At 44.4% G+C, this 15686-nt stretch overlaps 1 protein-coding gene across 4 annotated transcripts in view; it reads left to right on the forward strand.

The window, feature by feature from the left end:
* KIF16B (kinesin family member 16B) overlaps nt 1-15686 on the forward strand; it is a 306716-nt gene that overhangs the window by 202110 nt on the left and 88920 nt on the right. For 3 of the 4 annotated variants that reach the window (XM_040637964.1, XM_040637962.1, XM_040637963.1), the window contains exon 23: nt 1892-2014. The exons of the other annotated variant lie outside the window; for it this stretch is intronic. In XM_040637964.1, coding sequence (XP_040493898.1) covers nt 1892-2014 — 123 coding nt within the window. The remainder of the gene's footprint in view (nt 1-1891; nt 2015-15686) is intronic. 4 annotated transcript variants of the gene reach the window in all.

Consider the following 15686-nt stretch of genomic DNA (forward strand, 5'->3'; position numbering starts at 1 on the left):
AGTTTCATCAGTTACTTGGTGCTTCAGCTCCCGAGAGCAGCATTCCCCTCTGTTGAGGGGGTTCTCCCATAGCTGCCAACTTCAAGCTCCAAACTCATACACACTGCAGCAAGTGGATTTCCCAAGTGATTGTGGCAGACCTTAAGAAGAAATTGTGTTCCTACTTAAAAATATAGTTATTTAGCATGGCATAGAAGATTTCAGGGCTTAGGCAGCAGAGCAAGAACTTCGTGGCTCAGCCATGGTCAGAGACATTTCTTAACAGCAAGCGTGCTCTTTGAAAATAAATAAAGCCACTAAATTATTTCTCTTCCTTTCACCCTTCGAATAGATAAACATATTCCATGTTTCAGGAAATGTCCACCTTTACAGTAATTTGGAAACATACTGGCAGCGCCCATATTGAGAAACTCTTTTTTAAAGAATTTCCACTGTGGTTTTTGACATTGGGGACAGCTAACTAGGTGTGCCATTGCGATAAAATTAATGGTTCTTGTTTTGGGTGACCGGCCACGCAGGGAAAAATTAGATGCTCTAAAAGGCTTTGGTAACTGCATAGCATGCCAGAATATTTACCGTGTCAGCTAGACGAAAGCAGTAATCCGAGACAGGTTCTGAACCTCTGCACCCAGAAAGCCGAGCTTTCGCTCACACACGGCTGGGTTGGGTCTTCCACGTTACACCTGGCTCAGGAGCCAGGACCACATTTTGCCCAGTGCTTTTTTGTCAAATAAATGAGTTTTACCGCGGAATCATGGAGTTTTCAGCTTCTTAAATTCTGTGTATGTTGAAATGCTCATTGGCTGACTCTGTCTCAGATGGATCAAATTATTTAAAAACGTCCTGATGGCAGTATAGCAGCCGAGGGAGGCGGGCTGGCAGGCATCATGGTGCACAGGTGGGCACTAGGTTAGCCTGAGTTTGAATCCTGGCTCTACCACCTGCCTCTTTCATATTATCTCTACTCGGCCTGGGGACCCTCGTCTGATAAGCAGGGTTCAGTAACAGTTAATACCTCAAGGGGAATCATGAGGATTAAGTGAAATGATGCATATAAACTGTTTAGCACAGTTCTTGGTATATAGTAAGTATTCAATAAATGCTAACTATAATTATGATAATTATTTTATTTCTGCTATGGCTTTAAAAACTTATTTTCTTGTATTGTCTAAAGCCCCAGGTTAGCGCAAATGATAAGGATTGTTCAGAGATTTTCACCCATTTATACTCAAGAGAACTCATTTTGAGGATTTATTTTTTTCATAATGCTTCCTTCTCAAACCCCTCTGGCTTCCCACCATCCAGCCCATAAATATTTGTCAGAGCCAGCTTGATTACTAATCAAATGAGGCCTAAAGAAAATACTTGGTATTTATTTTAATTGTGGTTTAAAGAGCTTTCTGTACTACACTGGCTTATAAAGATGCCTCGAAGTTAAAAATGAAGTAAATTTGAATAAAATCTCCAGCTTTTGGAGCTCTATGTACAGCAATCTGATAGTCTGTGAAGAAAAGAGAAGTTTGTCAGATGATCAAGACTTTTCAGAAAGGAGTCTGGTTTACACTGATTTTTTTAAAAGTCGAGATATGTAATCTGTCTCTTTTTTCACTTGTTCTTATAAATTGGAAGGAACTTCAAAGCCAAACAACATTTTGAAGTGCTTTTGCCCTAATTTCTTGGAATAGTATACCTAAAGAAATGGTCTTTTGTGATGAGAGAGACTTAGCATTTCTCTTTCAAAGGAAGCCATCATTTTTCTAAATAAACTCCACTGGTTTGATGCTCTCTTCTCTGCTTGAAACACATTTTCTCCCGCCTGCCCAAGGAGGGTATTTGCCGAGGAGTGATCTTGGTTTCTCTTTGTTCTCCCTATCTGATGTGCCTTTGATAGCGGATGGTTTCTCGCTCTTTGGGAGCAAATCCAGACGACCTGAAGGACCCAATTAAAATTAGTATTCCACGCTATGTGCTGTGCGGGCAAGGGAAGGACGAACACTTCGAGTTTGAGGTCAAGGTAAGTGCCCCTTCTTTACTCTTCTGGAGGAATGGAGGCTCCAGGCTCCCAGGGCTTTCTCTGTCTTTTTTTTATAAAAGGAGATAAAGCTACATGTGAACATCTTGTTTTGTAACATATTGGTCATGCCCTCCTTTAAACCGGTCTGTGCAAGTCTAGACTGTAGCACATGGAGAGACATTATCCCATAGAAGGTGGTGGTGGTGGTGGTGGTGGTTGGGAGTCAGGCAAACATGGAAAAAGGTTCTTGTCACTTACCAGCCCGGCAGGTCGGGTGACCAACCCTTCCAGGTTATCCAGGAGTTTTTGCTCTTGGCATTGGAAGTTCCACACCCTGGGAAACCATTTGGTGCCAGGCGAACCAGGACAGTCAGTCACCCTATCCCTGGGCTTAAGCTCGATTTTCTTATCTATAAAAATGGGATTAATAATGTTTATGTTACAAGGATATCAGCTCACATAAAGTGCTGAGTCTAGTATCTGGTATATAATAATAAGTTCTACCTATTGCTTTTATTACTACTGCTGTTTTTATCAGTATTTCTATTATTATTAGGAAGCTTTCCTGATCCGTTTTAGGCATTATTGGATTTATACAACTTTTCAGGAAGAGATGGGCCTGCTTCCTTACATCATACTTTCCGAAATAATGACTTCATCTTATTCCTAATTTAGTTCCATTGACTCATAACACTTCATTAAATATTGCTGGACGCTCTCCCCTCCTCACGGAATTAATGATGAGTCACACTTCTTCATTTTCAAGCATAGGCAAGGTTATTGATGTAATGACATCCACTAGGGTCACCAGGATATAGCTGCATGAGGGTGTTCTTGGTGGTGAACCTCAGACTGGGAATCTGGACGCTGAGGTCTTCGGGCTCTGATTCTGCTGACTTTGTTGAGTGACCCTGAGTCTTTACCTTCTCCGAACCTCAGTCTTCTCATGGGTAGAATGGGGAAATTGGATCACACCAGTGGTTTCCAAATTTCTTCTCAGCAGAGACGTTTGTTCAGCAGATGTTTATGAGGAAGGGCACTGCAGAAGGGGGACCAGCGTGGAGCTGCTGTGGGGACAGAGAGTGGAGGGAGCCTGAAGTCAGCCCTCCCCACCTCCCCACCCCACCCCCAACCCCTGCCCCCGACCATGCTCTGAGCCCTTGGGATCCATCGCTCCCTTTAGTCTTTCTGAACATCGCATGTTCTTTCAGTCTTCTAGGAGAAACAATGCAGATGAGTCTTACAATTAATCAAGCTTTCAGATTCTTATTTGTATGTACTGTTTTCCTTTTTATTTTTTAAATCTAGGCATTAATTTATATATTCGAGGTTCCCGTTGAGAGTACATGATGTCTGGGTGGTGGTTGTGTTTTGAACTTTACAGGCCATATTGTGCGAAGGTTTCTTCTTCAAATGTTATGCCATGTCCATGAGCCGGTACTTCTTACTGGCCTGACTTAATGCCTAATTCCTGCTCAGTTTCTTTTCTCAGTCATTTGAAATTGTCTGTGTGTGTGTGTGTGTAGAGTTCCCTTTTGACATACATATTATATTTTGGCATATATACATATATCAAAGTAATTTCTGAAGGTATATGTATTAATCCCATATTTTAAATTAGAGGATGAAAACTGGCTTTTACCAGCTTAGAATTTGAATTCTCCTAAGCAGAGAATTCACATGCAATGATTTTTGTTGATGGATAGGTATATTTTATTTATTTTTTTATTAATTGAAATTTGAGAGAGAAATAAAAGAGCATGCGGGGAGGGGCAGACAGAGATGGAGAGAATCTCAAGCAGATTCCCTGCTGAGTGAGGAGCCCGTCACGGGGCTTGATCTCACGACCCTGATCATGACCTGAACCCAAACCAAGAATTGGCCGCTTAATGGACTGAGCCACCCAGGTGCCCCAAGATATATTTTATTGTAACAGATAAGTGTGTTAATAAAATATAACTATTAAATCGATTTCATGCATAGAAGATAAGACATGGATAAAGAGGATACCTAATTGATACAGTGTGATCTCACTGTTATGTGGAACCCGAAAAACAAACCAGGCTCACAGATACAGACAATGGATTGGTGATAGCCAGAGGCGGCATAGGGGTTGGGGGTAGGTGAAATGGGTGCAGGTGGCCACAAGTTACAAAATACGTCCTGGGGATGTCCTGTACAGATCGTGATTATAGTTAATAATGCTGTCTATTTGAAAGTTGCTAAGAGAGTAAACCTTAAAAGTTCTCATTGTAAGAAAAAAAAATGTAACCATTCCTGTGTTGTGGTGATGCAGATTCACAAAACTTATGAGGTGATCATTTCACAATATATACAAATACTGAATCATTACATTATACACGTGAAACTAATATAATGTTGTATGTCAATTAAACTTCACAACTCAAAAAAAGAAAAGAATTAGAACGAAAGCTGAGTTGATGTAAATAAAAACTGCAAGCAAATAATAATCCAGGCCATGTCAGATCTGGCCAAAATTGTGAAGATACTTGCCTTGTAAAGGCAAGTTGGAGAACCCAAATACAGAAAATCATGTGGGACCTTTCAGAATCTCTGCTTTCACCTCTGAATATATAAAATCCGAATCCAAAGGGTTCAGCTTTCTTTGAACATATCAAAGCCAAGCTTTGAAAGCATGTCATTGTTTTGCTTCCTTGTTGTACTTATTCTGAGTGCTATAATCAGCACCAGGAATGGCCTGTGAACGTTTGCCTGGAGAATACCTAGTTCTCTGTGTAGGAAGGGCCACCAAATGCATTCATGGGTAGGTGTGCGGAGCATCTCACATTCTCCTGGGGATACCCAGTCACAGAAGTCTCAGGGCCTCAGTACCAGAAACAAACATGACCGGAATGTATGGTCCCTCTCTTGAACAAAACAAAAATGGCCGTGCCCCAGCCAAGGCATAGCTGTTGGGGTAGTGCTGGGGGTGCCAATGTCCTGTCCAGGCGTGGCCAGTTAATCTCTGCAAGAGACTAACTGTAGAATAGGGACAAAAAAACCTGTCTGGCTGGGTTGGTGTGAGCAATGTATGAATTTAGGTGTGCAAAGTGCTTAGAACAGTGTCTGCCACTTCCTAAGTGCTGGATAAGTGTTTTTTAAAAATAAGTTAGTTTTTAAAGATTTTATTTATTTGAGAGAGGGAGAGAGAGGGCGAGAAAGGGGGAAGGGAGAGGGACAAGCACACTCCCCTGTTCAGCGAGAAGTCGGATGCAGGGCTTGATCCCACAACCCTGAAATCATGTCCTGAGCCAAAATCACGAGTCGGATGCTCTACTGACTAAGCCACCCAGACACCCCGTAAGAAATAAACAAATTTTTAAAAGGTGTAGGGAATAAGTGACATTTTGCCCTTGGAATCCTCTTAATGACTTTTGATGTACAGTTGTATCTTTGAGAATTTTGGATTTTTTTCATTTTGATTGTTCATTCCCCCTCAACATTCTTGAATTTTAAAATTAAGTATGGGGGCACCTGGGTGGCTCAGTTAGTTAAGCCACCAATTGTCGATTTCAGCTCAGGCCATGATCTCAGGGTCATGAGATTGAGCCCCAGGTCGGGCTCCACAGTGAGCATGGAGTCTGCTTGGGACTCTCTCTCCCTTTCTCTCTGCCCCTCCCCCCTGCACTCACACACACTCTCTCTCTCTCAAATGAATAAATAAATCGTTAAAAACAATTAAGTATGACAACCTTTTCCATCCATTATTTAACTGTTGGATGCATTGGCAGTGTTTTCTGGAACATACAGTCACACTTACGATAACAGTTTGGCTACTACTAAAGTCTTTCTTGGTGAACTAGTGGATTTAAGGTGGCTAAGGTAAAAAGTATTATTTTTTTTAAGTCTATTTAGTTTTAGACCTTCTTTGAAGGAAAATCTGATGTTAAAGGACATAGATATGTTATACTATTACACTTTATACTTCAGAAAAACTTTTCTCCTTCTTTTTAAAACACAAATCAATTTCTTTTTCCTACCCATCCCCCACGATGGTCTTAAAGGTCTCCCAGGGTCCTGAATGCACATGGCAAAGCTCTGTGACCAGCAGGGAAGGGTCTTGACACCTGGTATTAGACCCTTGTTGACTGTATAACTTGCTGGTGGTTGCTGCCAGTTCAGTTAAGGGGCCCAGCTGACCCATGAACACATGGGGCCCCCTGAGTGCAAGTCTCCATGAACTGAATTTGCAGGCCCCAGAGAGGGAACTGGGAAGAGGCACTCAGTGGTGTAGCTGCCCCGAGTTCTCTCCACTTTTCCCTCTGCCTTCCTGTTCCCTCTGCCTCCTACCCTTTTCTGCCTGCCTTTCCTGAGATAGACTTTATTAATTATTTAAGTCATGCCTTCTTCCCAAAATCCCCAGTTGGGTAGCTCTAGTTGGATCATCCATTGCTGAATGAATAATTGTGAGCCTGGTTAAGGTACGATTTGAAGTCAGGTACAGGGAGTGGTATTTGGGGGAGAAAGGGAGACAACAGTGGTTCTCAAATGCTCATCTTCCGATCCCTGGTCAGTCCCAAGGAGGTTCCCATAACTGGGCTTTAAAATGAGAAAAATCGTGTTTTTCATTAAACTAAAATTTAATATTTAATTGAAAAGGACTTTTTGTATCTTCTTTATTCAGGGATTAAAAACAACTTTTATGAAGTAACTATGAGAAAAGATATAGGGTTCGTTTTTTGGTCACATTTAATTTTTTCAATCCACTTTGTTAAGGCATAATTTACATACAGTGAAATGCACACATTTTAAGTGTACTTTGATGAGTTTTGACATGTATACACCCATGTAACCAGCACCACTGTCAAGACTTCGAACTTTTCAGTCATTCCAGAAAGTTTCTTGTGCCCTTTTACAGTCAGGGCCCCTGCCCAGCCTCTAGGCGAGCTCTGAGCTGCTTTCTGCAACTACAGAGTAGTTGTGTCTGTTCTAGCATGCCGTGTAAATGGGACCAGGCAGCGTTCACTCCTTTGTGTCTGGCTGGTTCCACGTAGCCTGATGTTTTGGGGATTCATCCGTGTAGTTGAATAGAACAGTAATTTGTTTCTTTTTATTGCTAAATAGCATCCCGCTGTATGGATATATTACAGTTTGTGGAGTGGTGTTTGTCTTAATGTCCTTATTTGATGGTACAGAAAGTTGTCATCTCCATGATGCACTCCCTCGATCCCCCACCCCTTATTTTACTGATCCTTGAAGGACACGTGCCTGGGAACCTGGGGTGAGGGCATCAGTCCCCACGGCCCTTGCAGTGATCCCTTCCAGCAGGTCGCAGTAACACATCCTTCTGGGACTGCATCCACGTTCTCTCCAAGAGATGTATGTCCTGCCGACTGCTGTCAGAGGCGGGCAGAGAAGCGGAGGGGGTGCCAGTCTGGCTCCCCTCTGAGAAGAGCACCTGCTGGCCGGCAGAAGGTACCTGTCACGAAACACGCTTGCCCTAGACCGAAGCCGGCACCAGTTATACCGTTGACTGGACTACAGCAAGTCATCTTAACGTTCCGGCTTCAAATGCTTGTCCGTGATTGATACAAGAAATCAATTACACCTGCGTTACAGTTGCCATTTTCACTTAGCCAGGACCAGAGTGGAGAGAATTTAATTTTTAAATCACATTTCAGCAGGATTCAAAACCACCGGCCTGGGAAATCTGTGGTTAAGTCCCACAGAGGCTGGCATACTTTTATATTCTAGAAATAAGCTGATGTTTCCAGCATTGTTTTAAATTCTCTGCTCTTTAACTTATCTATTAATATTATAGGATAAAGAAATAAGCCCACACTGGTGTATTTTTTTAAATATATATGTATTTTTTCCTGAGAGTTTTTATTCCTGTAAAAACTGTAGGTGATCTTACCAGGAGATTGTCTTCCTGTCTCCTTCCTAGAGAGGTGACTTGTGCAGTAGGACCTCTCCCCGCCACCCATTCTCTGTTCTGTCATCAGGTTTCCTCCCTTCAGAGTGCGTGTCACAGCCCACAGTCACATTGTTTTCTTCCAGTCACTGTCATGTTTATAGCTGGTCTTCTCCAGCGATGTAAGCCCTTGGGCCCTCATCACTGAGTTACCAGCCCTGTCGCAGGCCCTGACTGGTAAAGGTCACCCAGGAGAGATCACTTGACAATATGATGCACATAAGTCCACCACCAGGTGCTCTCACTGGTCAGAGCCTGGGTAGAGCTTCGGGATTATGTGACCGTGTGCCCTTTGTACACAGCCCCCCACAGGCTCCCCATGCTCTGACTGTGCTGCTGGATTCAGTCATTGATCAGCCATCCCACCCACTGGTTTCCTTATGACGTGGCTGCCTCTCTCGTCATCCAGGGCAAGGATGGGCAAATCAAGCTCCTGGACTGTGTCTGTGTGTAAGAAAGCGGGTGCCTCCTGCCTCCCTCCCGCCATCTCCACTCCACCCTCCCGCAGGCCAGTGTGCGCCCATCCCGGCTCTGACGGTCTCCAGCACCCACAGAGAGGTTCAGTTTTGTTCTGTTCTGCACAGAGAGGCAGCCCTCTGCGCACTGTCCAAACCCCTGGACATTATTCTGGGCACCTGGGCACTCCAGCCCCTTGCTCGGGAAGCATGTGTTCTGGAGTCTTCTCCTATAAGGAGCCTTCTGGTGCCCCAGTCATACCCCCCACCCCCAGGCTGTGCAGGAAAGCACAGGCCCCTGCCTTTCTTCAGGTAGTGGCAGGAGGTCAGCCCTTTTGTGCAGGATCACATCAGTCCATTTGCAGACCAGAGGAGCACAGGAGTACACGCTTTACCTCAAATACACAACGTCTAAAACAAAACTGTTCCTCGTTTCAGTCTGATTTTTGTCGAAGTTACCACAGAACAGTCGCCTCCTCTTGCCCCCAGATGCACCTCATTTTGCTCTGACTCCTGGTCAGTAGCCTGAGCAGGAGAGGAGAGGCAGGAAACAAGGGAGGCTGAGAGCAGGGCGGTGTGACCTTGAGGAAGCTGTCCAGCACAAGCTCGTAGCCACCTGCGAGGAACACCTGAGCGCCCCCACTCAGTGGTCCCTTTCTTTCCTGTCACATGAGCCCCCCCTCTGGGTTCAGTCGGCGCTGCCCTGGCGTTGAGGCGACGCTTAGTGCCAGAGCCCTCAGGTCTGCTGGGCCCTGCCTAAGCAGGGAGCCCCAGAAGGTGAGACGCGGCAGCGGGCATCTTGCTTTTACAGCCGAAGGGCCACCTGACAGGGCCCTCGGCGCCAGGGCCAGACAGAGCTGTGCAACGGTCTGAAGGCAGCAGCAGCAGACCAGCAGTGGCAATGGGGGATGAGCTTTGTTTTGTCTGCGCAGAATTTCAAAGCGTTCAGCGAGTTGTCCTCCGAATTTGGGAGATCTGACAGGGAAATCCAAATTTCCTGAGTTTCTGTAAAACATCAGAAGATGTGAGAACCCTGGACCGGCGTCCCAAAGGGCAGCCCTGCTGGGGCCGAACAGTGGCTCCTCTTGGGACAATTCCCTTGCCCTCTGCCATGCCACAGACTTCATGGCTCCGGGTCGTAGAGGAGATCACCTGAGGGAACACTTGGTGCACACCAAGTCCCCACTGCACAAAGTGGCTCACAGATGGAACGAAGTCTCAGATCACTCAGTTTATTAAGTCAGTTTATTTTTTTTTTTTAAAGATTTTTTATTTATTTATTTGACAGAGACAGAGACAGCCAGCGAGAGAGGGAACACAAGCAGGGGGAATGGGAGAGGAAGAAGCAGGCTCCCAGAGGAGGAGCCTGACGTGGGGCTCGAACCTGGAACTCCGGGATCACGCCCTGAGCCGAAGGCAGACGCTTTAACCGCTGTGCCACCCAGGCGCCCCTATTAAGTCAGTTTAAACACACACACAGCTGCAGGAGGACCAGGGGCAGGTGGGCACATGGAGGGTGGGGCCGGCGGGGGCGGCATGCACGGTCTGACCCCAGGGTCACACCACGTTCACCTGCTCTCTCTCTGCCGCCGCAGCCTCTCCCACTCTGCTTGCCAGGACTAGAGTTGTGAGCAAGGGGCCTCGGTAGACACAGGGCACCCAGAGGCAGCATGCTTGGCTGGTGGCCTGCTGAACAGCCCTGGTTGTCACCTGCACTTCCTTGGGTAGAGCACCCGTGGACCCAGCATGGGACTGGGTCGTTGTCACCAGTGGTGGCCCATGCGGGGCTGAATTAGCTCTTGGCCCCCAGCAGGCATGATCGTGATCTAGTACTTTCTTTGTCTAGGTAACATTCTTATCTGTTCCCTCATATTTATCTATTCTACTTTTCTCTGACATGCCCTATAGGTTATAGTCCCTTATTTAGCATATCTTATGAATTCGTGTGTGTCTTGCAAGCTGCTTGAGTACTGGCTACTGTTCTGACACATTCTCTGAGGTTTGCCTGTATCCCATAAACTGCTAGCTTACTTACTGGCAGTGCTTAGCCCTTCTGATGAGCTTCATCCATCCCCTGTAGCAGAATTGAAAGTGCTCAAATAACACAGAGACTCCCGCTACGCTCCCTGTGGTCCTACATCCTGACACTTGTGGAGCCTCTTGGAGTTCGTTCCTCACTGAGCCCTGTAGGCCAATTGAGTTTGCAGCCTCTTTTCAAGGGAGGACACTGTCATCTATCAAGCACCTTCTTCAGCCCAACCTCTTTGCCAGACATGTCCACCAGTGTGGAAACTATACCCAAATGGGGGTATTATTTGCATTTAATGAATTAGGAAATTATGAGTGACTTGCTCAAGGCCACACGGCTAGTAGGGTGAACCAGGGACCAAATGCGCCTGTCAGATCTGAGAACTCTGAGCCATACTGGTGCCCTTGCTTATTCATTTTAATGTGCCTTCTACATTTCTCTACTTTCTGCACTTTTTAGAAGTGGAGGCCACATTTTAGTGTTGGTCTAGAAATGGTGGCCATTTCCATATCCTTGCCTGTTTTCAAAATCTGCTATTTTTGTGTGAATTTGGATTTTTTAATCTCGAGTTCTGGCCAAATCGCAGGCACTTTGCAAATTGGGGTTATTACTAAGGCTTTGACAAACCTGGAGGATTTGATGGTGGATAGGCCTGCCAGGGAGCGTGAAAAGGAAATGCCCAGAAAATTTGCAGTTTGAGAGTTGAAGCAATCACATTTACAGTCAGAGAAATTTCTCTTTATTTGGCAGAACAGAAATAAGAGCCATTCCAGTCTATTAGATAAACTACACACACATACATCTTTTAGAAATACTCCCAACTTGATAGAATATAAATGTTCAGAAGGATTTGTGTGTTGGCATCTGAATCTCTGCTTATTAGCAGCTTGATAGATTACCTCCCTGCATGTGTATTAGCATAGCTGAGACAAATGGAGTGTTGCGTAAGCCGCGGTCCATCTAGATCCCAATGTTCAGTTTGTGTATTATTTTCAAACATAAGTAACATGTGAAACAAATAACATTGGGACTCGAAGACTCATATTTTATCCTGTTTTTTTTTTAAGCACCCCTCCATCTGTCCGAGAACTTTGTCTTTCACTGAAAAAATTAAGAAAAAACATTTTTCCCTTCCCCTCTTTTCACACAAAGCAACTAATCTTTTACATCACTTTCACTTGAGCCGTTGTGTTTGTCTTCACAAAGTAAAGGCTGCACATACGAAAAACAGCAGAGAAGACATGAGATTGACTCACAGGCCCAGAAGGAAAGCAGTCATCCTGTTGTGGCCATCCCTTGAATTTTCATTTCAACTATGTTTTTACCTTACAAGAATAGATTAATAGTTCGTCTTTCTTGACTTCAGAATTTTGGGGGTTTTACGTCTCTTCCTAGAATAAAATTGGTTTTGAAATAAATCATGAAATCGTTTGAACTCCCCTCTTTGCTGTTGCTGCCCAAGGATACCCCTTGCCTTTCAGTCATGCATGAGAAAAGGCTTTTCTTTAGAAACATGATCACGGTGCCAGGAGTTACCATTTATTGGGCACCTAGACACCCTGCTGGTCGTTTCACATGCTTTCCGTTCATCTGTAGGTTAAGATCATGAGCCCGTTTCACAGATGAAGAAACTGAGGTTGGAAGAATTGTGTAATGGAGCCAAAGTCACACAGCCAATTAGTGACTGGGCTAAAGTTAGGATCCTGGTCTGTCTTAATCCAGAGTTTTTCATTATAACATTCTCCAGTGATGCCTGGTAGAGAGTTTGCGTTCTGGGCTTTGCCTCTGAATATCTTGGTAATTTGAAGGAAAATTGGTTAGGCTCTCATTCTCGCAATTTCCCACAATTTTAAAGTAGGGTAATTTTCCCTATTCCTCACTGGTTTTACAGAGGTGTTAGGGGAAGGAAAAAGTACTTATTAGTAATGATCATGGATTTGAAAGGCATCCATCTTATCAGAGTCTTAGAGTCTTTTTACGTTCTTTCAAATTTACCTTCAAACTACTAGATAGAGTAAGTACACTAAAATAAACGGTATTATCCCGATTTCAAAGGTGCTGAAATTGAAGCATAAAGAAGTCGTAATTTCTTGTTATTGCAAAAGACTGAGACTTTGGTCAGCTAGAAAGCACGATTTGATTTTGCATCCCTTCATGGTTACGTCGATACGGTGTAACTCAGCCGCGGCTGCTAGGCTCCTTTCTTCCTGGCACACCACATTCAGACCAGGTCTGGAAGCCAAGGGCTCTGAGGCACTTTCTGTACTTGTTGGTGCTACATTGACACAGAAGGATGTTCGGGGAGTTTCCTGGATAACAGGGCTGAATAATCTTATATCTGCGTGGCTCTCCTACTTTCAGTAGTCTTTATGCTCCAAACTCCATACACCTCCCGTCCGTGTCACCAACAGTTGGGGCCGATCTAGGATTGGATTATAGATTCCTCTCTCCTTGCCCAGTGCACTGGCTTCAAGATGGTTCTCCTTCTGCTGGGGCCTGACGTCTTGACCCAGGTGCCCTGGACACAGAATTTCTATAGGGGGTAGGCTGCTGGTTCCTGGGGCCACAGCAGTGGAGGGAGATGCCCGCTCGCTTCCGGATCTCATGACGCAGTTGGTGGGCACGATTCATGTGGCAGCTATTCCCTTGCCTCCTCGGTGGTTGCTGACATGGTGTCTTTTTCTTTGTGTCCTTGGCTGCAGAGCTCAGCACTCCTTTAGGTTTCTCAGAAAGAAACACACATAAACTTGCCTGTAATTTCCCTAGGGAAACCAAGGAAGGGGGTGCGTTGCACATCTCAGAGCAAATAACTGAAAACACCCTGTTAGCTAGTTATGTTCACCCAAAAGCACCAGCCTGCCCTCTTGTGCTTTCTAGAGATCCTTTGGGAGCTCCGGCTGCTGCCCCCTTGCTAAGTGGAAGGATTCCACTTCAGCCTACATTTTAGGCCTCTTTCCCAAGTTTACATACCCAAAGGACCTTGACATTCGAAACAAATACTCTTATGTTCCTAGGACCCACCCCCTTAAAAGCAACTTACTGATGTGTTTTTGGGGAGTCTTAACATCTACTCCCTGTACCCTTCTTAGCCCAAACCTATCATCATGGTATTCTTTCTAAATCAGCAGACTCTTCTTTCCAAAGGAATTTGGTAAATAACATTTTTTCTTTCTTTCTTTTATAATTCTTTACTTTTTCCCATTATCTCCTCTAATGCTTATGTTTTAAAAACTTTAAACAGCTATAGGTAAGTCAGAAAAGGATGAAAATGCAGGTCATTCCACTGCCCACATTTCAGCATAGAAAGGGAATTAGTGCAGCAGAGAAGTGTTTATTGAAAAGACACTCTGGGCTCCACTGTCTCCATGATGAGTTCATTTATTATTTAACAAATACTCATTTGGTACCTGTAACATAGTGTTGTTTTTTAAAAGACCATGCTGGAAGTATCGAGATATTGAAGGACAGAAAAGATGAATAAAGAGTTCATGTACTCTCCTGTCGGGCCACTAAGTGAGGGACAGAGAAACATGCAAAAACTAGAACAATGCAGAGCAAAGGGGGTTGGGTTGTGAAGGAGCAGTCAGGAAGGTAACATCTTTGTTTACCTGAGGAAGGTGGGTGGATTTCAGTGACAGAGGCCTGAGGGCAGACAGAGAAGAATGATCCAGGGTAAGAGGAAGCAGTACAGTTGGAGGCCGACCTTGGGGAAGGACTCGCCTTTTCATTAGAGGTGAGTGGGGACAATGAAGTGAAGATGAAGAGGTTTGGGGGTTTGGGGAGGGTGGGGAGGAGGAGAACGAATGTAGCGATAGCGTCATTTTGAGACGGGCTGCAAGATGCTCAGGGAATTGGTCTTGGGTGACCCTATACACCTAAGTAAAACAATCATTGTCAGTGAGAATTGAAAATCTAGAACTTTTTTTTTTTAAGATTTTATTTATTTATTAGAGAGAGCACAAGCAGGGGGAGAAGCAGAGTGAGAGGGAGAAGCAGATTCCCAGCTGAGCAGGGAGTCCATGGAGCTCAGTCCCAGGATGCTGGGATCCCGACCTGAGCTAAAGGCAGACGCTTAACCAACTGAGCCACCCAGGCGCCCTGAGAATCTGAAACATTTTGAAATCATTGCAGAGCATGTACTTTGGAAGGATTTCCAAGTAGGAGTAACCCTGTTGAGTCAAAATAGCATAAATTGTATACTTTCTGCTTTCTTTGGGGGGCAGCGCACTGGAGAGAAAGCTGACACCATAGACTGCCTAATTTGGGGGATTATTCTAATGTGGCCCCACCAGAAGGTCTAGGGAGCTCTGGAAAGAGGTGTTGGTCTTCCAGTGGCAGGAAGACTGACCTGGAGTCCAGCCTGGGCCTGTGGCGACTGATCAGAAGGGAAGAGGTGAGCTAAGAGACCAGAAGAGGTTGTGGGCAGTCCCAGTGAATATAGACAGTGGACTCCACAAAGGTAGGGTGAGCATGCCCATAAGAAATCCTTTGAAAGTGGCCATCTTAGAGGCGGACGGGAGCAAGGACTTAGAGGATGATGGCAGGCTGTGGTTAGTGGGGTGTTGGCCTCTTTCCAGTTTAGTTCTGTTTGTGACAGTTCTCTCAGCTTTTAATTAAGTCTGATGTATTAATACTTGCTACTGTACAAATTCCAATATTTGTAATATATTTCACGTTCCCTCAGACATGTTCACAGTTCTGTGGCTGCAGAAGACTATATTTTGCACAAATCTGATAAAACTTTAGTGTCAAGTTTTAGTGTAAAAACTTGTAGTGTATATTAGGTTAGCCTTCGACTTACTAAATAGGAGGAATTTTATTTTTATACACTTTAGGCAGCTCCTTGAAATGTTAGAAAATAAATGTTGTTTGAGAGAACTCTACAAGTAACTATTTACAAGGAGGCCAGTGAGAGTATTTTTCTTTGGGTGAAAAATTGTAGATTCTCACCCTTACACAGACAAATATACACAAGGGAATATATACTGATGACAGATCTTAAAATCGACAATTCTCAAACCAGCAAAATATGTACATAACATAAATTTGTGGAGAGTACTCAATAGAGAATTGTTTGTAAGTAAATGCAGTTCATCTCGTGGACATGTTTATGGTGTTTAAGTTGCACGTGATCATTTTATGGCCCGGAAAAGATGGATTTGTATCAGCAGAGCCATCCAGTGACAGAGAAGTAATGAATTTGCTCCTCAAAGAGACGCAGTAATGATGCCCTGCTTTCTCAACATGGAAGAA

This window comes from Ursus maritimus, unplaced genomic scaffold (genome assembly GCF_017311325.1).
Source record: "Ursus maritimus isolate PB19 unplaced genomic scaffold, ASM1731132v1 scaffold_22, whole genome shotgun sequence".
Lineage (NCBI taxonomy): Eukaryota > Metazoa > Chordata > Mammalia > Carnivora > Ursidae > Ursus > Ursus maritimus.